This window comes from Podarcis gaigeae (assembly GCF_964106915.1).
Source record: "Podarcis gaigeae genome assembly, chromosome: 2".
In the NCBI taxonomy this organism is placed as follows: Eukaryota; Metazoa; Chordata; class Lepidosauria; order Squamata; family Lacertidae; genus Podarcis; species Podarcis gaigeae.
In genome coordinates this window covers 652,546-678,091 of record NC_139679.1, presented here as the reverse complement: position 1 = coordinate 678,091, position 25,546 = coordinate 652,546, and the positions used below count along the sequence as shown (strand labels likewise).

The window sequence follows — 25,546 nt, the reverse complement described above, 5'->3', positions numbered from 1 at the left end:
TAATAATAATGATAATAATAATAATAATTTTATTATTTATACCCTGCCCATTCAGCTGGGTTGCCCCAGTCACCCTGATAATAAAAAAGTACAGAAGTAAAAAGTTTGGTAAAACTGCTGGTTGAAAGAATAAAAAAACCTGAAGTTTTTTTTCCTGGCAAACAAAACCATTATTAATACAAGCTTACATGTGGATGGTAGGGACGCGGGTGGCGCTGTGGGTAAAACCTCAGTGCCTAGGACTTGCCGATCGTATGGTCGGCAGTTCAAATCCCCGCGGCGGGGTGAGCTTCCGTCGTTCGGTCCCAGCTCCTGCCCACCTAGCAGTTTGAAAGCACCCTTAAGTGCAAGTAGATAAATAGGTACCGCTTTATAGCGGGAAGGTAAACGGCGTTTCCGTGTGCTGTGCTGGTGCTGGCTCGCCAGAGCAGCTTCGTCACGCTAGCCACGTGACCCGGAAGTGTCTTCGGACAGCGCTGGCTTCCGGCCTCTTAAGTGAGATGCGCGCACAACCCTAGAGTCTGTCAAGACTGGCCCGTACGGGCAGGGAGGGGTACCTTTACTTTACATGTGGATGAGGTTAGCAAAGGAAGGTCCGATACCAACTGACTGAAGATGGAGGAAAGTAAAGCCTAGGGAAACACACTTTAATGACAGCAAGTCATTACTCAAGAAGGAATCAGTGAGAGAAGAATAGGTTGCCTTCCTGTCTATTGCTGCCACTGCCCCCCTCCAGGTCAGGTAACTTATCACATGCATTGTTACCTTACTCCCACATAACCAAGGTGTGTACTTTGGTTACCACTTGTGGTTTGTCCGGGGGGTGGGCAAACAACCCATGAGCCCTGGATTGGACATAACCCTAAGTCAAACACTGCTTAGCTCCGAGTAGCACAGCAACAGCAGCAGGACCTGGGTAGAAAGAAAGTGGATGGATTATTATTTTTTGTGAATATCCACATGCTCACTTGTTCATCCACACTTAGCCATGAATTGGGAAACTGAGTCACACAATGGATCAAAATTTGGGAATTTCTTAATATGCCAGATAATTGGGAATTTGCTTGGCATACAACAATGTGTGTTATCCTCAGAACCAAATTCAAGAATAGCTGGAAAGGATGTTTTTACTATTAGTGTTATCTTTATTATTATTATTTTATTACTATATCACTGTATTTTCTTGTACATTATTCTTGTAAATCACTTTGTAACATTATGTTATGGTAAGTGATTTGTATTCAAGAAACTAAATAACCTGTTAGTGTCTTGTAATATGACTCTCTCTCTGTCTGTGTAACTCTTGACTCACTTGATACTACAGGAAACCCTCCCCCAGCGAACAGTTCATGTGAGTTCTCTAACAATAGGGTTCAGACAATACTATCGGATTCAGGAGTAATTCTGCTGATCTGGAAGTAGAGGAAAGGTCCCTGGAACATCATGTACACAACAATTTCCATCATGATAGAAAGAGAAATTGAGCATAATGTCCTATCAAGGTTTTGCAGCTGAACAATTTGTACTGATTAATTTATGAGAGAAAATATGTCTCTCAAATAAATCTACATTGCCCACTGGTTTTGAAAACAAATGCTTCTTCAAAAAATAATACTAACCAGAGGCACTTCATTTTGAATAGCTGTTACATCTTCTAGAACATTATGACTTTTAACACACAACAAATATTCCTCTTCTTTACATATGCCACAGTTCTATTTGTAATAATAAAAGGAAGTAACTTCAAGCAACACTACTTAATAGTGTTTCCTGCTTGTGAAATGTTTAAATGTTATGGTTATGAAAATGTCTTGGGCTTTCTTCTCCTCGCTTCTTTTTTATTCCCCAAATAAGTGTGTTTGTTTTGTTTTGTTTTTTAAAAAATAATTTTTATTAAGCACAAATTAGAAAAAATACCTATTTACAACAAAAGAAAAAGAAAATACATATACCGTATTTTTTGCTTTATAAGACGCACCAGACCACAAGACGCACCTAGTTTTTGGAGGAGAAAAACAAGAAAAAAAATATTCTGAATCTCAGAAGCCAGAACAAGAGGGATCACTGTGCAGCGAAAGCAGCGATCCCTCTTGCTGTTCTGGCTTCCGAGATAGCTGCGCAGCCTGCATTCGCTCCATAAGACGCACACACATTTCCCCTTACTTTTTAGGAGGGAAAAAGTGAGTCTTATAGAGCAAAAAATACGGTAATAAGTGTTTTTTGAGTCTCAGTGCCTTGCCACTAAAACAGAGTTTATTTAAAATTAGAGTATTTTGCAAGAAAGCTAATAGTTCTGTTATAATAATTTTAAGGTCATATATAAAAAATTTAAATGTTCATAACTGTACAGTGGTACCTCGGGTTACATATGCTTGAGGTTATATACACTTCAGGTTACAGACTCTGCTAACCCAGAAATAGTACCTCGGGTTAAGAACTTTGCTTCAGGATGAGAACAGAAATTGGGCGGCAGCGGCGCAGTGGCAGCAGGAGGCCCCATTAGCTAAAGTGGTGCTTCAGGTTAAGAACAGTTTCAGGTTAAGAATGGACCTCCGGAACGAATTAAGTACGTAACCAGAGGTACCACTGTATATATAAAAACCACATGTCTGAAACCCCACAGATTAGGTCCTGAACAAAGTGACCTCAAATAATTCTCTGCAAGGTCAAAGTGGGAAACCTCCCCATTGTCTCTTTCCTCACAAATCCTGTCTTAAGGGCACATTCAAGATATGAACATGGCGTGAGCCTGTGACCTGTGACCTAGATTCAGGAATTAAGTAGTTATAATAACAAAAGAGTAGCCAAAATCCAGATAATGCAATCAGGTAACTTGCCAGACAGGAGATAAACAACGCACTCGGATTTCTGTTGTAGACAACCTTTTCTGTGATGTATGTATGATGTTTCTGGGGGTGGTCTTGGACTCCAGGGCGGGCAATTTAAAATGTCTATATAAGGGTGGGCACACCTTTGTTCTGGGTCCTCCTCCTCTCTCCTGCGTGTGGGGGAGCACCCTGTTGCAACAGTTAATAAAGATCAGGCTTACTAGCTGCTTTTCTTCTCAATATTCTCTGGTTGGTTATTTTCTCCTACCGATAGAGAACCTACAAAAGGACTCTATATGGGCTCTTGGGTACCCCATAAGGGAAAAGGAGCAGTTTTTTTAATTATATCAGTTCTTTACCTGTATTAGAAATAATTTGGACAATAAATCTCCTATTGAAGTACTATGCCCATCTATTTTCATGAAAACAAATCAGTTGCAGATATCAATGAGGAAGACAGCATAATCAGTTTGCCTCCGGTAATAGTCTACATTAGCAATTAGCATAGAAGTCATGGCATTTAAGTAACCTATGTGCAGTATTACAGGGACCAAAAAACTACCTTTTAATTTGGCAAATTATGGACAGACCAGCCATTCACTATGGGGCAAAATGATGAATTTGACTGATCTGATCCATGGTTTTTATTGCACTGTGAGCCATGACAGTTATACATACCCGCCAACATTTCTCCAATGAAAATAAGGATGCCCTATTCAACAACAATATACTCCACTCATCTGACTGGGTTGCCCACTGTGGGTGGCTTCCAACATACATAAAAGCACAATAAACCATTTTTAAAAACTTTGCCCTCAGATGTCTTTTAAAGGTTGTATAGTTACTTATCTCCTTGGCTCAGGAGTCACTGCATACCCCCCCCCCCCAATTCTGGGGTCAAATCAGAAACTGTGATGGCTTCTGTAATTCCAGGACTGTGCCTGGAAAATTGAGACACTTGGAGGGTCTAAATTATTTGGATCATGGATTATGCTGTTTTCAAGTCGCATTTTAATCAATGTTTTATATATATGTTTTATATTTGATGTTAGTTGCCCTGAGCCCGGTTTTTAAATCAAAATCAAAATTTATTATTATTATTATTATTATTATTATTATTATTATTATCCAGCAGTAATATCATTTTCTCTTAGCTATTAAGTAAATTTAAGGCTTTGTTAAAGTCAGAATTGGAAAATGGACACGACTGCCAACCTATACCGGGATGAGTTGGATTTATATATCTGCTCAGTGCTGAAGAGCACAGGATGATCTTGGACAAATTATTTGTTTAACATTTCTCAGTTATTGAGGATAAAATGAGACATCCCATATGCATTCACTTGCGTTTGCTAGGAGGGAAGAATTTATCCACACATGGGATCCCATTATGATCCTATCAGCTGCACTGGGTTCTTCGCTCCCTCATCATCTAGCAGCAGCCATTTGAGTGTCTGTGTTGGAAGATCAGTTCCCAGCAGACTCCTCTGGTCCCTGGACTATGTAAACCACTCTGGGGGCCTCTTTGATTACGGAGCAGAGTTAAAATCCTGTAAATATGTAATACAGTGGTACCTCGGGTTACATATGTTTCAGGTTACATACTCCGCTAACCCAGAAATAGTGCTTCAGGTTAAGAACTTTGCTTCAGGATGAGAACAGAAATCCTGCTCTGGCGGCGCGGCGGCAGCGGGAGGCCCCATTAGCTAAAGTGGTGCTTCAGGTTAATAACAATTTCAGGTTAAGTACGGACCTCCGGAATGAATTAAATACTTAACCCGAGGTACCACTGTACACAGAAATTTGTTTTTCTTAACTGTGGATTATCAACAAATTGCATTACTTCTCTATGAGAGAAGTAACCCTTACTTGCTCCTGTATTTTGAATGCATACTTTGTTTACTTTTTACTACTTAGAAAAGCTGCCTTCCCCTGTATATGCAGCAGGGACTGGTGCTTGCTCAAACAATTTCTAATCATCTCCTGAAACATGAATTCTCCATTAAAAGTACCAACAGGCGGCAATGTAATGACCAACTATGATCTTTCTATAGGCCTGGCATTAGATGTTTAATAGCCTGGAGTCTGACTTATGAACTTTGCTTTCATAGACTTGAATCGGATAAGGCGGTCTCCTGAAGTTATTAAAGTCATGTTCAAATACAGTACCTATGTCCAAAGTGTAAGCAATATAACTTGAAACGGATTTCTCTTGTCGTAAGCAAATTTATGTAAGCGGTGACATGAAATTATTTAGATTAGTAGCTTTAAGCCTTTTCAGACCTGCCATAAATGCCCAGGGAGGCCTTTCTTATCCCCCCCCCCCCCAAGATATGTGATCACCAATAGTCAGCATGGATTTCTGAAAAATAAGTCATGTCAGACTAACCTTATCTCATTTTTTGACAGAATTACAAGCCTGGTAGATGAAGGGAACGCAGTGGATGTAGCCTACCTTGATTTCAGCAAGGCATTTGACAAAGTGCCCCATGATATTCTTGTAAAGAAGCTGGTAAAATGCGGTCTTGACTATGCTACCACTCAGTGGATTTGTAACTGGCTGACTGACCGAACCCAAAGGGTGCTCATCAATGGTTCCTCTTCATCCTGGAGAAGAGTGACTAGTGGGGTGCCACAGGGTTCTGTCTTGGGCCAGGTCTTATTCAACATCTTTATCAACGACTTGGATGATGGACTCAAGGGCATCCTGATCAAATTTGCAGATGACACCAAACTGGGAGGGGTGGCTAACACCCCAGAGGACAGGATCACACTTCAAAACGACCTTGACAGATTAGAGAACTGGGCCAAAACAAACAAGATGATTTTTAACAGGGAGAAATGTAAAGTATTGCTTTTGGGCAAAAAAAATGAGAGGCACAAATACAAGATGGGTGACACCTGGCTTGAGAGCAGTACATGTGAAAAGGATCTAGGAGTCTTGGTTGACCACAAACTTGACATGAGCCAACAGTGTGACGCGGCAGCTAAAAAAGCCAATGCAATACTGGGCTGCATCAATAGGAGTATAGCATCTAGATCAAGGGAAGTAATAGTGCCACTGTATTCTGCTCTGGTCAGACCTCACCTGGAGTACTATGTCCAGTTCTGGGGTTGGGATTTTGGGTTGGGTGTTGGGAATTCAAGGACTTGGTGTTGGGGAGGGGTTTGCAAGAATCTGGAAGCTTGTGTGTTTTTTTCTGCATTTTTATGATTTTCTGTGACCATTGGTGCACTTTGCTGTTTTTTTTAAAAAAATTTCTGGATTTGAATTTCTGTGTGCTGGGGGAACAGTTGGGGAGGGGTTTGCAAGAATCTGGAAGCTTGTGGGTTTTTTTCTGCATTTTTATGATTTTCTGGGACCATTGGGCCACTCTGCTGTTTTTTTTAAAAAAATTCGGGGTTTGAATTTTGAAATGCTCTTTACAGTATGTGTGACTTTAAAGAACACTTAATAAACTCTTGTTGTACCAAATTTGGCTTTGTTTGGACATTTTTTGACCATAGGAACGCATTAATTGATTTTCAATGCATTCCTATGGGATTTTGTGCTTCGCAAGACGAAAAATTCGCTAGACGAAAAAATTCGCAGAACGAATTAATTTCGTCTTGCGAGGCACCACTGTAAAAGGATGTCACATAGAGGAGGGAGAAAGGTTGTTTTCTGCTACAGCGGGTGGTAGGATAGTGGTGGGTACTGCTTGCTGTACCGTGTCTGTGTTGTCTTCAGGTTTCCGGGACAGGGCATCCGCCTTCTGGTTTTGGGAGCTAGGGATGTAGCGGATCCGGAACTGGAACCGGGAAAAGAACAACGCCCACCGGATCTGCCTTTGGTTCAGCTTGCGGGTGGTCTGGAGGTACTCCAGGTTCCGGTGGTCGGTTCTCACCTCCACCGGGTGTCGTGCCCCCTCAAGATGGTGGCGCCAAACCTCAAAGGCCACCTTGATGGCCAGTAGTTCCCGCTCCCACACGGTATAGTTACGCTCCACTGGAAGGAGCTGACGGGAATAGAAGGCGCAGGGTAAGAGTGGTGCTTCCGGTCCGTACTGCTGAGACAAGATGGCACCGAGAGCTGTACTGGAGGCGTCAGTCTCTACCACAAAGGGTCGAGAGGGATCCGGATGTTGCAAGATTGGCGCTCTCTGGAAACAGGCCTTCAACCCCTGAAATGCCTCCTCTGCCTCCTTGTCCCAGGAAAACGGCGTCTTGGGGTGCAGTAGCCGGGTCAACGGGGTGGTGCGATGAGCATAATCCGCAATGAAGGTCCGGTAATAGTTGGCGAACCCCAGGAAACGCTGTAGGTCCTTGAGGTTCCGAGGTGCCGCCCATTCTCGAACCGATGCCACCTTCCCAGGATCCATCTGCACCCCACCTGGTGAGAGCCGGTGACCAAGGAAGTCCACTGACCGCTGATGGAACTCGCACTTGCTGAGCTTTGCATACAGACGGTGCTCGCGCAAGCACTGCAGCACGGTCCGGACATGACCCTCGTGGCGAGCCGGGTCACGGGAGTAAACCAGAATGTCATCCAAGTACACCACCACGTACTTGTCTAGCAAGTCCTGGAACACGTGGTTGATGTACCGTTGGAACACAGCAGGCGCGTTGCACAAACCAAAGGGCATAGCCAGGTATTCGAACTGCCCGTACCGGGTCCCGAATGCTGTCTTCCACTCATCCCCGGCTCGGATCCGAATCAAATTGTAGGCCCCCCGGAGGTCTAGCTTGGTGAACACCTGCGCCCCTTGCACCCGCTGCAGCAACTCCGAAATAAGGGGCAAGGGGTACCGGTCTGGGATGGTAATTTTGTTCAGGGCCCGGTAATCATGGCAAAGGTGGAGCTCCCCACATTTCTTCTTAACAAAGAGCACTGGCGCAACGGTAGGCGAGGTAGAAGGCCTAATGAACCCACGCTCCAGGTTCTTGCGCAAGAAGTCCTGCAAAGCCTTGCGCTCTGGCTGTTAGAGAGTATAAGCGACTCACCGGTAGGGGCGCTCTGGGCTGGAGGTCTATGCCGCAGTCAAAAGACCGATGCGGCGGCAGCTGGTCTGCCCCCCGTTCCTTGAACACGTCGTGATAGTCCCGGTACACGGCTGGGAGCGTGGGTGCTGCCTCCTCTGTGGGTGCGGCCGCTAGCATCTCGGACTGAGCATGGGAACATGGGTCTGGGAAGTGCACAGTCCGTTTGACCCAGTCAATCTGCACATTGTGAGCCTCAAGCCAGTCCATCCCGAGCACCAGGGGGAACCGGGGCATGGAGGCAATGTCCAAGGTTCGCATATCCCGGTGCTGCTGGAGACACAGGACCAAGGGCTGGGTCTCCTGAGTAACGGCACCCAAACGCAGGAGCCGTCCGTCGATTGCCTCCACCTGTACCGGTTCTGGCTTGTTCTGAAGTGGCACCCGATGATGGGCAGCAAAAGCAGCGTCCATATAGGAGCGGGTTGCCCCCGAATCCACCAGAGCATGGGTAAGAATCCAGGGCCCACCTGGAGGGTATAGACATACCGGAACCATAAGGTGTTGCAATTCAATTGGTACGGCCCCATTCTGTGCTGTTTGGGACCCCAGGTAGCCAGGGCCATCAGCTACTGGGGTTGGCGGTTTCCCCTGTGGCTGGCGCTTCTCAGGACAGGACCGGGCGTAGTGTCCGCTTTCGCCACAATAGAGACATAGATTCCCCTCCCGACGCCGCGTCTTCTCCGCAGGGGAGAGGCGTGTCCGCGCTGCCCCAAGCTGCATAGGCTCCTCCGATGACTCGGCTGTGGCCGTGGAGCTGCTGGTAGAAGCTGGTGCCAAGAACTGGAAGTGCCGGCGGCCCCGGGCCTGACGACGGTCCTCTAGCCGATCGTCTATCTGTAGACTCCGTTGAATCAGGGTGTCTAGCGTGGTGGGGCGTGCCATTGTGGCCAGCTGGTCCAGTATCTCATCTGAAAGCCCCTTGAGATACTGGTCCCGAAGAGCAGAGTCATTCCAGGTCAAGTCCTGTGCCAGCAGCCGGAACACTGTGGTGTATGCGGCCACAGTGGACTTGCCCTGTTTCAACCGCCTGATTGCCCGGTTGGCTTGACTCCCCTTCTGGGGGTTGCTGAACGCGGCCTCCAAATGATTGCAAAACCCCATATAGTCTGTCAGCAAGGGGGAGTCTTGCCTGAGCAACGGCAACGGCCACTTGGCCGCCTGGTCCTTTAACAAACTAATCAAAAAGTGCACCTTGGTGCGGTCGTCAGGGAAGTCCCGGGCTTGCCCCTGAATATACAACTTGGCCTGGGCAAGGAACATGGGGAAGCTGGCCGGGTCCCCATCAAATTTCTCTGGCAAAGCCACTGGGTACTTGCCAGGAGCCGGGGCGTTGGCCCCAGGAGCCGGTAGGGCGTCCAACCACTGCTGAAGTGCCGTAACCACATTGCTGAGCTGCTGCACGGTGAGAGTCAAGGCCTGGTTCACCTGGGCGATTGCCAACAGCGTAGCCGCTTGGTCGGCCATGGCTTCTGGCTCTTCCCGAACGCACCCCAACAAAGAGGGAGTGCGGGTGTGGCGGGAGCAAACTGTGCTGGTCCTGGGGGGAAGGTACTGTTACCGTAGTCAGAGTTCACAAGATGAGAGGCGAGGTCCGAAACAGGGAGCCGGGCGGGGTCAGGAACACTCGAAGATCAGAAGCAGGAAGCCGGGCAGGAAACAGGAACACTGGAAGGTCCGAAACAGGGAGCCGGGTGGGAACAGGAACGCTGGAAGGTCAGAAGCAGGAAGCCGACGAGAAACAGGAACACTGGCAGTTCAGGTCTAGGTCCGGGTAAGAGCAGATACTCCACAACGACATTGCTCCCGCAACCTGGGACCGGGCTGACTGACCTTTATCTTCTCTAAGGCCAGGGGCGGTCCCGGCCCCCAGGAGCCCCGCCTCTCCTGGCCTTAAGGCGAGCACTCCTCCTGGGAGAAACCAGTTCCCTTCGCCTCTCTGCCCTAAGCCTCTGCAGTTCAGGAAAGGGTTACTGGGCCCCGGGGGAGGCTCACCTGTAGACACTGAGTCCTCAAGCACCTCTGGGGCCAGAATGGTTTCACCTGGTGCCTGCTCCTGAGGATCTGGCACAGGTGCAGGCTGCTCAGAATCTAGGCCTTGCCCCAGTTCAGCCGGCCCTGGAGGCGGGGACTCCTGTGCCGGCTGGGATTCCTCTGGTTCACTCTCAGAATCGGAATCCCAGGCCATCACATGGAGTATTTCAGAAGCTTCTGCAACAAGAACGACTCAAAAATATGCAGAAACATTTCACCAAATTCAATATTAAACAAACCCCTAGCTGATTAAACCATCTTGCTCATCCCAGGGCACTTCCTTGCAGATTTCTTGGGGGCGGGGATTATGGATGCACTCATTTAGTTTATCAAGCCTGCACGCCACTCCCCATCTAAGCCTGTTCTGCAGATGTGCCACACACACACACCCAGTGTTGTTGCAGCACTTCCCCTCTTTTGGCTGTCCTCTCCCTTTGTTCCTGTGCCCATTTCTGTCTGTTCAGACAGCATGTATTTGGAGAAGCAAGAAAATATCAAACGTAGCTGGAATCAGTATCAATCTTTTAGGTGCCAGCCCCCCTTTCCCAAGTTGACAAATATTCCCAATTGTTGCTCCATCTAAGTGCATGGGCAACCAGATTCCAGGGCATTCTCAAGTCTGGAGTGCTCCCAGGACTTCCCTTTGCTTTTAAGTGCTCATGGCTACATATATAGTCATGTCAAATTTCCTCTTTTGCACTTGTGTTTAAATCTCACTCAACCTTTCTGTGTACCCTGGGGGACGGAACAAAATTCAACAATATTTGAAAAAACAAAATTTGGACATTATTTCTTTGCAAGAGACTCATGTGATGAGGAGACATAGAAAAAATCTGGTAAATAAAAAATTAGGGAATGAATTTATTTCATCAGACAAAATTAAAAAAAGAAGAGTGGTTCTATATATTAAAAATAAAATAGAAGCCCACCAGATTTTTAAAGATGAAGAAGGTAGAATTGTGGCAGTACAAGTCAAATGGCAAGGTGAAAAAATAATAATCGTCGGAGTGTGTGCACCTAATGAAAACAAAATGGATTTTTTCAGAGACTTAGAAGAGAAATTATTTGAATATATTGATCAAAAAATTATAATAATGGGTGATATGAACGCAGTGGTCTCAATGGAGATGGATAGATTAAGAGCATCAGGAAAATCAAAAGAAGGGAAGTTACCAAAGCCTTTTTTTTCGATGGCAGAGAATTGCAATTTAATTATATCTGGAGATTGAAACACCCATTGGAAAAACAATTTACCTATCAATCAGAAGCAAATCAATCAATGTCAAGAATCGATCAAATACGGATAACAAATGACCTTACAACAAGAATCTTAAAGATCGAAATACAACCTAAGGTGCTTTCAGACCATAATCCAATAAAATGTACCTTAAAAGGATTTGAAGAAAAATCTTTCCGATGGAGAATAAACGAAAATCTTTTTGATGATCAAAAAATAGTAGAGAATGTGCAAAAGCATATGAGGGATTATTTTATAAACAATATGAATCAAGGAACAAAAATAAGTATAGTTTGGGACGCTGGTACAGCAGTCATGAGAGGTTTTTTTATACAACAGAATGCAATTAAAAACAAATATAGAGAGAAAGGGGAAAAAGAAATCTTAAAACAAATTATGGAAAATGAGAAGAAACTTATTGATAGACCTAATGATAAAAAATTGAAACTTAACATAAAAACATTACAAGCACAATTCTCTATGATAATAAACAAGGAAGTAGAATGGAACATCAAAAGGATGAGACAAAAGAACTTTGAAAATGCAAATAAATCTGGGAAACTACTAGCGTGGCAGATTTAAAAAAGGAAAGAACAAAGTATGGTACATAAGATTGTGGTTTAAGATAAAGAGATTGATGACCCGAAAGGAATAAGGAAAGGATTTGTGGACTTTTATAGACAATTATACAAGAAGAAGGAGAAAGATAATCTAAAGAAAATAGAAAAATACTTGAAAGAGAAAGGGGTGCAGAAAATTCTGACGAAAGAGAAAAGTAAATTAAATGAAAGAATAGAAATAGAAGAAATAAGAAATGCAGTTAAAGAATTAAAAAGTGGAAAGACCCCAGGGCCGGATGGATTCAGTGCAAGACTTTATAAAGAAATGAAAGACATCCTAGTTGTACCACTGAGAGAAGTAATTAATGATATGTTAACAAAAAGAGAGATACCAGAAACCTGGAAAGAAGCATATATTACCTTAATACCCAAGCAAGACTCATATTTATATCAAGTTAAGAATTATAGGCCGATTTCGCTTCTAAATAATGATTACAAACTGTTTGCCAATATATTAGCAAATAGGATGAAAAAAGTGTTGAAGGGTTTGATACATGAAGACCAAGCAGGTTTGCTTCCTGGCAGACAAATGAAAGATAATATTAGGAATATAATTAACGTTTTGGAATATTTGAATGCCAGGAATGATAAGCAAGCTATGTTGATATTTCTGGATGCGGAAAAGGCCTTTGATAATATTTCTTGGGAATTATTGTTAAAAAACTTTGAAATGATGGCTATTGGACAAGGAATTATGAATGGTATTGGGGCAATATATAGAGACCAAAGAGCAAAATTAATAGTTAACAATGTGGTAAGAGAAAACATAAAAATAACTAAAGGAACTAGGCAAGGATGTCCGCTTTCACCACTGTTATTTATCACGGTACTGGAAGTCCTTTTAAGAGCAATAAGAGGCAATGAACAGATAAAAGGGATAACGGTAGGAAGTAAACAATATAAGGTTAAGGCCTTTGCCGATGATTGGTACTAACTTTGGAAAATTCAACAAATACTGTAACAGAAGTTTTGAATGAAATAGAACAGTTTGGTCAATTGGTGGGATTTATTTTGAATAAGAAAAAGACAAAAATGTTTAGTAAAAATATGCATCGAGAAACTACCGATAAAGTGCAGCAACAATTAGAAATAGAAGTGGTAAAGAAAGTTAAATATTTAGGAGTTTGGTTAACCCCCAGAAGGATTGATTTGTATCAGAATAACTACATACCAACTTGGAGTAAGATTAAAAAAGACTTAGAGGTGTGGGAAAGAATGAAATTCTCATTTTGGGGAAGAATTATAATAATAAAAATGAACGTGCTACCAAAGATGTTATTTTTATTTCAAACTGTTCCAGTAATCAGGGGGGCAGCTATCTTTAAAAACTGGCAAAGAGAAATTTCAAGGTTTATATGGCAGGGTAAGAATAAAGTTTAAGCTACTGACTGATTTAAAAGAAAGAGGAGGCTTCGCCCTGCCAGACCTGAAATTATATTATGAAGCATCTTGCCTCTGCTGGTTGAAGGAATGGATGAAATTAGAAAACACTGACTTGCTAGATCTAGAAGGTTTTGATAATAGATTTGGCTGGCATGCTTATTTATGGTATGACAAAAAGTGAGTACATAAAGGTTTCGAAAACCACACCATAAGAAGGTCTTTGATAGAGGTATGGGAAAAGTATAAAAACTTGTTGGAAGTAAAAACTCCGTATTGGTTGTCACCACTAGAGGCGCTGAGTGTGAAAAAAATCATGATGAAAGGGGGGTGGGCAACATACCAGAATTTAATAATAAAAACAGAAGGTAAATGGAGGTTGAAGTCGTTTGAAGAAGTTAAGGAACATGTTAATGATTGGCTGCATTATTTTCAAATTAATGAAATGTTTAAAAAAGATCTAAAACTAAGAGGTTTTGAGGATAAAGAGTCAAAATTTCATAATGAAATAACAAACAGTGATATTAAAGTTTTGGCTAAAATGTATAAGATATTATTAGAATGGTATACAAAAGATGAAGAGGTAAAATCTGTTATGATTGACTGGGCCAAAGATTTTGGATATATTATACAAATGGAGGATTGGGAGAAATTATGGAAAGAAGGTTTAAGATTCACTGCACGTACAACAATAAAAGAAAATGTGATGAAAATGATGTATCGATGGTATGTAACACCAGTGAAGTTAGCAAGGATGTATAAAGGATGTAACAAATGTTGGAAATGTAAAGAAAAAGAGGGTACTTTCTATCATATGTGGTGGGAGTGTAAGAAAGTAAAAAGCTTTTGGGAAATGATATATAACAAATTGAAGAAAATGTTTAAGTACACCTTTGTTAAGAAACCAGAAACGTTTTTACTTGGTATTACAGGGAATGAGATAAATAAGAAAGAAAGGAAGCTATTTTTATATGCAGTGACTGCAGCAAGAATACTGATGGCTCAGAAATGGAAGCAAGAGGAGCTTCCTACATTAGAAGAATGGAGATTGAAGATGACGGACTTTGCAGAACTTGATAGACTGATGGGAAGGAGCCGAAATCGATGAGACCAAAGATTTATAGAAGACTGGGAAAAGTTTACAGAGTATATGCATAAATTAAGTGATAATCAAATAACGCTTGTAAGCTTTAATGAAGCTCTGTAAAAAGAAATGTTAGAATATGAGTAAAATAAGATTTTATTTATAAAAATAATAGGTTTTAGAAATGTGTAAGAAATCAAGAAGGGAAGGCGTATCAGTCAAGTTGAGGGAAGTCAAAAAAGAGAATGGATATAAAAAAGATGTATGAACTGTATAAATTTTATATTGGAAAAAATTGAATAAAAAATATTTTTTTTTTTAAAAAAAGATTCTATGATTCTATGATATTTAAGAGAGATGCTGCTGCAGCCCAGCTTAGATGGGGCTATAGCCCATCGGCTGACTGCAGCCCTCCAGTTGAAGAGAGGGCTTCAGACCAGAGCAGACGTAAGAGAAAAGCAAGAGTCGCATTCTGTGTAGAGAACTGTCGAATTGGAAGGGATCCCAACGGTCATCTATTCCAACCCCCTGCAACTCACTGGGAGTCTTGAGTCCAACCCTGACAACATTTCTGGAGCAAGCCTGCAGAGGCCAGGGCGGGAAGCGGACCGTTTTCTGAAGACAGCCCTTTCTGTCAGTTCGGGGGGGGGGGTGTCTGTCGAGTTGCTGCCAACGGACAACAACCAAAACCACCCAGTCAGTTATCGAAAGAGTTGCGTTTGTGTGAGAGACAGACGGACGAGGAAGGCTGGACAACATTCCCGAGCAGTCCGTCCGACCGAGGACGTCGAGGTGCCCCTCCCGCCTTCGCAGCCCCTCCCATTGCCAAAGCTGAGCAGGAACCCCCGCCCCCTCGTTCCGTTCCGCCGCCTTCCCAGCATCCTCGCCTTCCGCCCTCCCCCGTTTTCTCTAGGCCTCCCGGGCTCGATGTCTTGGGGCGGGGCTTTTGCCTCCAGGCCCCGCCCCCGGGCCCGCCGGTGGAGTCGAGGGCGGTGCTTCCTCTGAAGCGGCCGTCGGAGAGACGGACGGACGGGCGGAAGGTGGAAGAAGCCTCGCGAGCGAGCGGTGGGCGGTGGCGGCGCGAGGTACGGGAGCTGGTGCGTTGCCTTGACGACGGTGGGCGCTGCCCTCGCCACGGTTCCTGAGGGGGCGGGGGGCGCCGTGCCATTGCCTGGCAACGGAGGGGGAGAGCGGCTGGGAGGGGCGCGCGAGAGATGGGGCTCGGAGGGTCGCGGGAGGAAGCCTGGCGAGAAGCCCTCCCCCGGACCCGCGGGCTGGGTGGGGTGCTATCCCGGTGCCCCATAGGGATGTCATTTGACTGTATTGTAAAACTGCCTGTATAAATGAACCCTGGCACACGATGCATCCATGGCCACTGAAAAGACTAGCCAAACGGACAGAAGACGAGACAGGATGGCAAGAGGGAGCTAGCCAGCCAACATTTTGAGAGGTCCCGTGCTAGGAGAATGTCAGGAAATGCCATTGCATGCATATAATATGCCAGAAGAATCCGTCTGACCACTGCGGGAATCAGAATGCTGGACCAAATAGACGTTTGATTTAATCCAGGAAGGCTCATCTTCCATACTTGCAGAAAAAAGATGAAAAATATTTCTAAAATCACCTGTTCCAGGTCTGATCACCAATAACCAAGAATCAAGCTGATGCTCATATTTCTACGCAGGCACGTTTTTACCAGAAGGTAATATTTACAACAGAACCAAACTAGTGCTGGTTATGACTCAGATGTATCATACCTGCTTTTAGTCACCACACTTTAAAAGGGGGAGAGGAGGAGAAAAACAAATCCAGAGAGCATGTTGGATAGCAACGCATACAACTAGATACAACAAAGAGTCCAGAATTTATGACATAAGGAAAAGTTGGTGGAACTGTGCTTGTTTAGCTTAGAGAAATGAAGATTAAAGCACTACATGATATCAGTTGGCAAATATCTAGACTGCAATAAAGATCACATGGAGCTGTTCACCTGAGTCACAAGGGAAGGGCAAGAATCAAGTTGAGACACAGCAGATTTAGGCAGGATAACAGAAAAAGCTTTTGAAACTTAAGCACGGTTAGGTGATGTAGGGAATTTGGAGAGTCATACCCACCCACCCAAAATGTTTTTGACAAGAGACAATCTGCAAGGCACATTACATTTACTAAACATTAGGAAGAACCTCCTGACAGTAAGAGCTGTTCGACAGTGGAATTTGCTGCCAAGGAGTGTGGTGGAGTCTCCTTCTTTGGAGGTCTTTAAGCAGAGGCTTGACAACCATATGTCAGGAGTGCTGTGATGGTGTTTCCTGCTTGGCAGGGGCTTGGACTCGATGGCCCTTGTGGTCTCTTCCAACTCTATGATTCTATGACTTCTTGACTAGTGACTGTACAAAACACAACCTTATTAACTCTGTGTAGGGCTGTATGTACACTACACCCCCCAAAAAAAATGTGCCAAGAAAAATTCTGCTTGTAGAATGAATTGTAGGGATCAAATATATGAAACATTGGACTTCTTTGTAGAGTTGTTTTACTCCCTTAAACCCCCAACCCTAATGTAAGGGTGGTTGGAGGGACCTCAGTGCACCCTGATTTCACTGAGTGGGTCAAGAAGATCCTTAGCAGAGCTATAAGAGCTGAGGTGGACTGAGGTGTGCCAGAGGCTGCTGCCAGAAGTGCCTGGACAGCCGTTTAAATGAAGCCATGAAGTCTCTTCCTCACACTCTTCTAGTCCTACTTCATAGATGCTATAGGGCATCATCCCCTTCAAGACTCTCAAAGAAAAAGCCTGGATTGTGAGTAGGGGCATGCTTCTGAAAACTTGGTTTGGGAGTTAACATACCACAGATGTGAAAAGAAGGGAAAGGCAGTTCTTGAAGCCCAAGAGCTGGCAAACTGGCTTGCAGGATGTCATCCTGGTGATGATAGAGCTCCCATCATCCACAATCCAGGAGGAGGAAAGGCTTAAAGATCTGATGATCTTTTGTGTAAGGATAACACAGACATTCTAGTCCTTACTTTGGACAGAGAGGATGGCAAATGGTCCAAGGTAGAGCTTTTTACATCTTAACTATAGGTGTAGCTGTTTTAGAAGTAGTTCAAGGGGCTGGTTCTGTTCCTCAGAAAGACTTTGATCTTAGAGTAGTTCAGGAGATTCTCCCCAAATCCAGGGGACAAAACCAAGTTACACCTTTCCTTGTGGCACTCAGCAATACTCTCATTGTGGAATTGGAAACAAGGGGGAGAAAAATATATGAATGAATAAGGAGACTTAGAACAGAAAATGTTACGCGTTACCTGCTTCAAGATGCCATTCATGAATTCACTTGTTGCTGCTGAACTTCGAGCATGGTGGTGACAGTTCTCTGTGGGATCAGGGCAACAAGAAAGCAGATACCTACTGCCTCATGCAACCTGTACAAGGCATTTGGGCATCACACACAACTTTTATAGTTGCCGAATGAATTGCATTTACTGAATACTGTAAATTGGTGTAGTGAGTTTTTGCTTCTAAGACTGGAATTTTAAAAGAATTTGGCAAGAAGTGGAATTCCAGAGAAGAAAGGGAATATTAGATTTTATTGTTGATGCAAGAAGGAATAGCAACTATGCAAGAAAACACTGGGAACCCTTTTGGGATAGTAAAACTTTGTTTCCTAACCATTGGAAGACTGCCTTGTGCCCTTGAGTTTTAAGAGTCTTGCATGCAACTATTCTGCATATAGTGCCCACTGCAGTTTTGACGGGAGCAGCTGGTGTGGTGGGAGGGTGCTACTGAGTTGTCCTCCTGACACTGATTGGTGTAGCTGCAGCTTACCAGGAGGGTGGGGCAGGGCAGAGGTGAGGTGAGGTCAGTGTTTATGGGTGCAATGACAAGAGTGCAAGGCTGGCCCTGCCCGTGCATTCCTGCAGCCCTTTCCTTGTTCCTGCCTGACCCTGTCCTTGTAAGCTGCAGTGGCACTCCACAGCAGTCTTTCACCACCCCACCTGCTCCTAGGTTTCAAGACTAGAAACATCTTTTTAAAAATGTACAGTGGAAGCTAAGGTTTTAGGGATGGTATTCTGTGTCCAAGTTATCAGTACAGTGGTACCTCAGGATGTGAACAAGATCTGTTCCGGAGCCCCGTTCGCATCCTGAACAGAACGTAAGACGCGACGGCATGTCTGCGCATGCGTGGGTCGTGTTTTGCCGCTTCCACGTGAGTCAGTTTGCTTCCCCATTGCTTGGATTGCTCTGCCAAATTAAAATCAGTCTAAACAACAGAAAATATCAAAATACCCACCAATCTCAATGAACATGTGTTTGTGAGCTGTAATCATGCTCTCACCATAGACACTGATGATATCAGAGCCCCTGGCAGAGGCAATCCTTCAAGTACGCAGGAGCTGAAATCTGGTTAGGGCTTTAAATGTCAAACAGATGCTTTGATCAGAGTTGGATTTGTTAGAAGATCCAGTCTCTGTCTTTGAAATTCTCTATATGGCATTAGTCATCCTCCCTGTAAGTAGTGCTGCTATTTCATCTCCCCTAAAATGCTAGGGAGTTGCATTTTATTTTGAAGCTGAAATGGGATGAATGATTGATGTTGTTTTTTGAAGCCAGATTTTATTTTATTTTTATTATTATTATTGCTATTTAGTTAATGTAAGATTGTTTTAAAACAAAAGAAAAAAAGTGAAATCTGAATTTAATAGAAACAGGCTAAAACAAGGACTACAATTGTTATCTTTTTAAACTGAATCCATGACTGTATCAAACACATGATCCTAGTATAAAACACATTGAGGAAGCTGTACTTAAAGAAGGAACCCTAGGAAGATTATATTTTCAGGTACAGATTATAAATGTGCACAACTGACATGCAGTATATTTATTATTAGCTTGAAAATTGTAACTAAGGACAAGCAAGTAAGTGTCCTCACAGGCCTTGGGATCTAGCTCCTGACTTTAGGAGATCCAATCTTTTATCTTATCTAAATAATGTTCCTTGCCTATCATGGTGATTTTGTTTTTACTTTTTATGTCATTTAACTAGGTAAATAATGCAGTTTTCTTGGTGCATAAGCAGCATTTGCACCCTGACAGACTGTTGCTATCTATGTTATGATGGGATTGTATTTGAGTCTAGTCAAAGGAGTGTGTGTGTTGCAAGACAGTGTGCAAGACAGAAAATCAGCTAAATGAAAGTGTTGGAGTGTGCAGCTTTGTAGCAAAAACAACACTGATTCTCCTTTGTTCCCTTTTGCCACTCCTGTCTTTGTACCCTTCTAGCATGCCGTTCCCTACTTCTGGAACAAGTTGCTCCTTTCTATTCGCCAAGTAACTTACATGCTCATCCTGTTTCAAATCCTTCATTAAGCTTTCATTCACTCGTTCATAAAATGTGTTGTTTCTCCAAACTTGAAGACTCAGGACTAAAAATGGATTTAAGTATATTCAGTGTGAAAGTTCTCACCTTGGCTACCTTAGCCTTCACCAAGTAAAAAAATGAAATGAGTATTTGTAACTTTTTGGAATGATACTCAGGCTTGTGCTTCAGTTAACGGACAGCCTTTCTGTTCATTACTTGCATCAGAACATAGTGTGTGGATGGCATTGTTAAATACCCATTTGTTGATCTTGGCGTTCACAAGAGAAGGAGGCAGTCTCCCTTGTCTTCAAGGTTTCTCAGTCAAGCCCAGCACCTTGAATTGTACCTAGGAAACTTTATAGTCTTTTGAGAGGTGCTACATACGGGATCAGAGAAAGTTTCCAGGCAGTGTAAATATGGTTTGATGTACTCATAATTGAATATAATGGATACTTTTACATACTTTTAATCTTTTTCTTGCTAGGTCTTATTTCCTTACATGTCAGCATTTAATGTTTCTGACCGATTTTTTTTTTTAGATTGATTTCATGATATAGCCAATTTTCATAGTTTTAAATACCCCAAAACTGAAAACAAGTCTGCACTTTTGAAAAACCAACAACAACCCTGTAATCACCAATATTATTTTAGATTTTAAGATGAACTTTGTTTCATTATTTTTTTCTTTCACAGCTATGGATTGTAGGAAAGTTGTACCCAGTAGCCATTCCCCCCCCCCCACGATGTCCAAAAAACGTAAAGTTTTGTTACAAGACATAAGAGAACCATAAATTTTATTCTTTGTTGAGAAAGAGCATGACTTTGCAATAATTTTCGCCATCAAAAACTTTTGATTGCATCGTGCCCTAACGCTGAAAATTTAGGTTTCCTAAACCTAGTTTTTCCATCAGAAAAGCTACATTTATACATTTTTTAAAGGCATTTATAAGATCTTTTGAGTGCTGGTGTATTTTTTCCTGAAATCCTCATCATGTTATTGATCTCTGTGTAAAAATTCAAAGAGATCTGATCATTGGTTATGGAGAAAAACAATAAAATGCACACAAGGCCGACGATCTCAAGAGGGACAGAAACACAGATTTCACAAAATTTTGAAGTGCTATAAAATTAAAACCGTTTGAGATGGGGGGGATTAAGGGGGTTTCTTTCAACCATAAGGGAAGGGTGTACACCAAGTTTCATTAAAATCCGAGAAAGTGGGTGGCATGACTATGTTGAACCGACGTGGAATGACCCCCGGCTAATCCTGGTTTAAGGAGCCATTTGGCATCTAGCTTATATATCTTGAGTTTCTAACACTGCTCAACTGCATACTTAATAAAATGTTGATGCAAAACAAATGAACTTAGTGGTTAACACTGCAGCCTATCTCTTTCTCTAGAATGCGTATGATTGGCGTTTGCACTGCCTCACTTGGTTCTCTTGGCCTGATGCGTTTTTTTGGCTTGGCCTGGTCATGGAGTATTGCAGTTGCTCTGGGCATTTACATTGGCACTGGTGGCTGGACATTTCTCCGGATCATCTTTAAAACAGCCTTGAGAGATCTCCTGTAAGTACAACTTCCTCTTGCATTGTAATGTGCTCGTTTGTTGTTTACATCAATCAGGGGTGGCCAACTTGTGGCACAGATCTGGCCCCTCATGCCGTGAGAAGTGGCTCACCAGCCCTCTGATCAGGAAATTCAACAAAAGTGCACATAGAGGGTTTTTCTTTCTGATCTTTGCACTGAGCACCATAGAACTAAGATTGGAGCCTGATCTTTAAGAGTATAAAACACAACATTTCCAGACACTCTCATCCCAGCACTGGAGTGCTGAGGGTTGGCAATGCTGCGTGTGCACATGAGTGTGGAGAATGAGAGAAAAGTGTACTTTGTGGTTACATGTCTGGTGAAAAAACTGTGTGTTGTGAATGTGCTTGTGTAGCGAGTGCATGTGTGCTGCCTGTGTTGTGTTGTGCTGGATGCAGTCACAGGAAGCTCTGCACAGGGCATTAGATTAGCTGTGTTGCTGAGCCAAAAACCATGTTGAGTTCCATGCTGCCTTGTCTTTTCCTCTCTCCCTTTTGGTATCAGCAGTGCACACAATGTTAGAGAGGTGGAAGAGCAATGCAGCCTCAGCCATGCTAGCTACTACTGGCTGTATTTGTAGTGAGCCTGTATGCACACATATCCTTTGGCCATGCCCAATGCTGCTTGGACAGGTGGCTGACGCTCAGTGTGGCCCTCAGGCTGAAAAGGGTTTGCCACTTGTGCCATAAATAATAAAGGTGTTCTCACACCCGGTAGACCTGTATGTGGCTCAGTGTGCTAAGGACTTCAGTGGAAGTGGAACTTGTGCTAAATTGGATTTATTGCTGCTGATAAATCCAAAGATGATCAAGGTACAACATTCTAAATCTTCTGTTTATTCAGTCTTATGTACTGTACTTATGAGGAAAGCGACCCAAGGTTAGTTTATCTGGGGACAAAGCTACGTTGAACGGGCCACCCACATGAATGGAAATACTCTTACTGTGAAATGAAACCGTGTGTGAAGCATTTGCTAGATTGCTTCAGAAGCAAAGTACCATACCATTCGTATACAGTGGTACCTCGGGTTAAGAACTTGGTTTGTTCCGGAGGTCTGTTCTTAACCTGAAACTGTTCTTAACCTGAAGTACCACTTTAGCTAATGGGGCCTCCTGCTGCTGCCGCGCGATTTCTGTTCTCATCCTGAAGCAAAGTTCTTAACCCGAGGTACTATTTCTGGGTTATTGGAGTCTGTAACCTGAAGCGTATGTAACCCAAGGTACCACTGTACATCTGAAAGAGACAGCTCTTACTTCCTAAGACTCTAAGCTGTTGATATGGAAATACACAGTTAAAAGCAGCTAAAATATTATTGATAAAATTCCATTCCTCAGCTGTTGTAACTGAGTGGTTAGAGGTAGATTTGGGGCTGAACTAAACGTTGTGAAAATCATTTTTCTGATTCCATTTTGAAAGGAAATGCTCCACAGGAGGCTGCGACCTTGAAGGGAGAACTAATTTGTGGTGGGTAGCAGGTGGGAGAGAAGGTTGCTTAAAGTTTTGTTAGCTATTTGTCTGCTCAAAACCATAAATAGTGTTAATGTGAAGAATTCTGAAACTACACATAATGAGAAATGTTGAGAAATTCTACTCACCCATGAAGCTTGGGGCCCGGTCATCGGCGTAGCCAGGATCTTTGTTGGGGCTCAGGACTTTTGAAAGGGGAGCAGAGCCAATGTGATTGATCAGTAAGTTAAGTATTTATATTGCTTTACTTGATCGGGGGGGGGCAGCTCCCCCTTGGCTACATCCATGGGCCAGGTACTAATTCTTGGTCCAATGTACATCATGCTATTGTTGTGATAATAAAAGGAGATAAATCTTATTATTATGCTTCAGAATCCAAATTAGATAAATTAAAAGTTTGAAAGGGGAAATAAATTTAAAGCCAAATTCAAATTCCTACTTGGAAATAACTTGCACCTAGAAATTAACATGAATTCTGTGTGGAGTTTATGTGTATAATTGGGTTTCTTGATCTTTGTTTTATTATTATTCAAAATATTTTCAATCTGCTCACCACTGCAGGGTGGGGTACTATAATATAAATGAAAAACCACCAGTGCAACCATATAAAAGAACAAATACAGTTCTACCTCGGGTTAAGAACTTAATTTGTTCTGGAGGTCAGTTCTTAACCTGAAACTGTTCTTAACACTTTGGCTACTGGGGCCTCCCGCTGCTGCCACACCACTACTGCGCGATTTCTGTTCTCATCCTGAAGTAAAGTTCTTAACCAGAGGTACTATTTCTGGGTTAGCGGAGTCTGTAACCTGAAGCGTCTGCAACCTGAGGTACCACTGTACAAAAGAATCACAAGAGTGGCAGTAACAAGAAGAATCATCTAAACAACCATAGATGAGCTTTCTTGGCTGAAGATATAAACTGTGTGTTAGATCCATACTGCTCTCCTGTGTGCCTTGCTCTGTAATTGAAATTGACACCTATTTTCTTCAAGATTATATATCCTTGAGATTCCTGTGTTGTCAATGGATTTAGGGCTGCTGCATTCTCAAAGATTGCTTCACTTCTTACAGGGGTTTTCAGTGTCCTCTGGATCTCTGCTTCCTCTCATTGCATGGCAAGTGAGAAATAACAGGAGAGAATAAAGCCCCCTTAAGAATGTGGAAAGTGCAGCTAAAGCTTGCAAAGACTCTTCTGTTTCTTTCCTGGCAGAGCTGAGGGCAGGGTCATTGTGACAGGCAAGCCTCATTTGGTGAAATGCCAACAGCCTATTACTAAACCAGTCTCTCTTCTCCCCAGTCCCTCAAGGCTCCTGCTTCACTCAGGAGGGATGTGTAGGATTTTTTTTTTAAAATGTTATTGATTTGTATTGGCGGTCTAATCCTCTGGGCAGTCTTCCTTAGATCAACAGCAAATGACATTTTTGGTACAGAATGTGTTTAGTTCAGCCCTGTTAGTCATGTCTTGATGCTGTGGCACTTTTTATTATCTTTCTGATGAGTCTAAAAGGAATTCCTACTTCAAAATTGATCATAATTGTCCATTACAGTGGTACCTTGGTTCTCAAACGGCTTAGATGTTGAACAAATTGGCTCCCAAAGACCGCAAAGCCGGAAGTAAGTGTTCCAGTTTGCGAACGTTTTTCGGATACTGGATGTCCAATGCAGCTTCCTCTTGAGTGCAGGAAGCTCCTGCAGCCAATTGGAAGCCGCACCTTAGTTTTCAGACTGTTTCGGGAGTCGAACAGACTCCTGGAGCGGATTAAGTTCGAGAACCAAGGTACCACTGTACAATGGAAGATGTTTTAAATTATCCAAAAAACCAGAAAGATCAGTTACCCACACCAAAAAGTTGCTTTCAGTGTCTGGTATAGACAAAAAGTCAGGATAGCAGATAATTAACACAGCAGTCCTGAGTACAATTATGAAGCAGTGAGCTTCATTGAATTTGGAGGGGTTACCTTCTGATTAAGCATGCATTGTGCAGCAGTCTTAAAATACAATCCTATTCATACTTGCTTTTAAACTCTGTTGGTTTACTCCTAAGCAAATATCCCTAAGGTTGTGCTGCTAGTGGTGGTGTTCATCTTTTATTCAATTTTTGTCAATATAATTTTTAATGTCTCATAACCCTGACTGGATGGGGTGTATGCAATATAATTTGCTTTGAGTCATCTTTAAGAGCCTTTCTACAAATGAGTTAATTTTGCTTGCTCCTTGTTGCTTTCAGACACAAATTGAACCTGAAAATATAGCATTTAAATTGCAAAGTGTTCCTCCTTTCTCCACTCCCTTTTGTTCCCTTTCTGATTCATAGAATCATAGAGTTGGAAGAGACCACAAGGGCCACCGAGTCCAACCCCCTGCCAAGCAGGAAACACCATCAGAGCAATCCTGACATATGGTTGTCAAGCCTCTGCTTAAAGACCTCCAAAGAAGGAGACTCCACCACACTCCTTGGCAGCAAATTCCACTGTCGAACAGCTCTTACTGTCAGGAAGTTCTTCCTAATGTTTAGGTGGAATCTTCTTTCTTGTAGTTTGGATCCATTGCTCCGTGTCCACTTCTCTGGAGCAGCAGAAAACAACCTTTCTCCCTCCTCTATGTGACATCCTTTTATATATTTGAACATGGCTATCATATCACCCCTTAACCTCCTCTTCTCCAGGCTAAACATGCCCAGCTCCCTTAGCCGTTCCTCATAAGGCATCGTTTCCAGGCCTTTGACCATTTTGGTTGCCCTCCTCTGGACACGTTCCAGTTTGTCAGTGTCCTTCTTGAACTGATTCACCTTGCCCATTCAACAAAATGAAAATTAGTAGTGATTTTTTCCTGTGAAATGCTGTAGTTCCAGCATATGTTACAATTTTTAATCAAATGTTTTGAATACAGCACTTGATTTTTAAAATGAAGTATTGGGGCTCAGGTCTGTTTGG

At 43.0% G+C, this 25,546-nt stretch overlaps 1 protein-coding gene and 1 long non-coding RNA gene across 9 annotated transcripts in view; one reads left to right on the top strand and one right to left on the bottom strand.

The window, feature by feature from the left end:
- Window positions 1-2: 2 nt before the first annotated feature.
- LOC310840103 lies at window positions 3-15,004 on the bottom strand. 5 transcript variants are annotated; one of them, XR_014561797.1, is made up of 5 exons: window positions 4,998-5,150; window positions 3,507-3,594; window positions 1,620-1,715; window positions 564-1,412; window positions 3-183 (listed from the first exon to the last, which is right to left on the bottom strand). It is a non-coding gene; the product is annotated as an uncharacterized lncRNA (long non-coding RNA). The 5 variants fall into 5 exon arrangements; XR_014561796.1 differs by lacking the exons at window positions 3,507-3,594; window positions 4,998-5,150 and adding an exon at window positions 14,742-15,004; XR_014561798.1 differs by lacking the exon at window positions 3,507-3,594.
- A 114-nt stretch (window positions 15,005-15,118) lies between these two features.
- The window catches only part of SLC27A1 (solute carrier family 27 member 1), a 50,316-nt gene continuing 39,888 nt past the window's right edge, over window positions 15,119-25,546 (top strand). The window contains exons 1-2 of one of the 4 annotated variants that reach the window (XM_083729199.1): window positions 15,119-15,287; window positions 20,959-21,126. In XM_083729199.1, coding sequence (XP_083585325.1) covers window positions 20,960-21,126 — 167 coding nt within the window. In that variant the 5' untranslated portion in view covers window positions 15,119-15,287; window position 20,959. Of the gene's footprint in view, window positions 15,905-20,958; window positions 21,127-25,546 lie in introns of all 4 variants that reach the window. The other 3 variants (XM_083729200.1, XM_083729201.1, XM_083729198.1) reach the window with 3 other exon arrangements.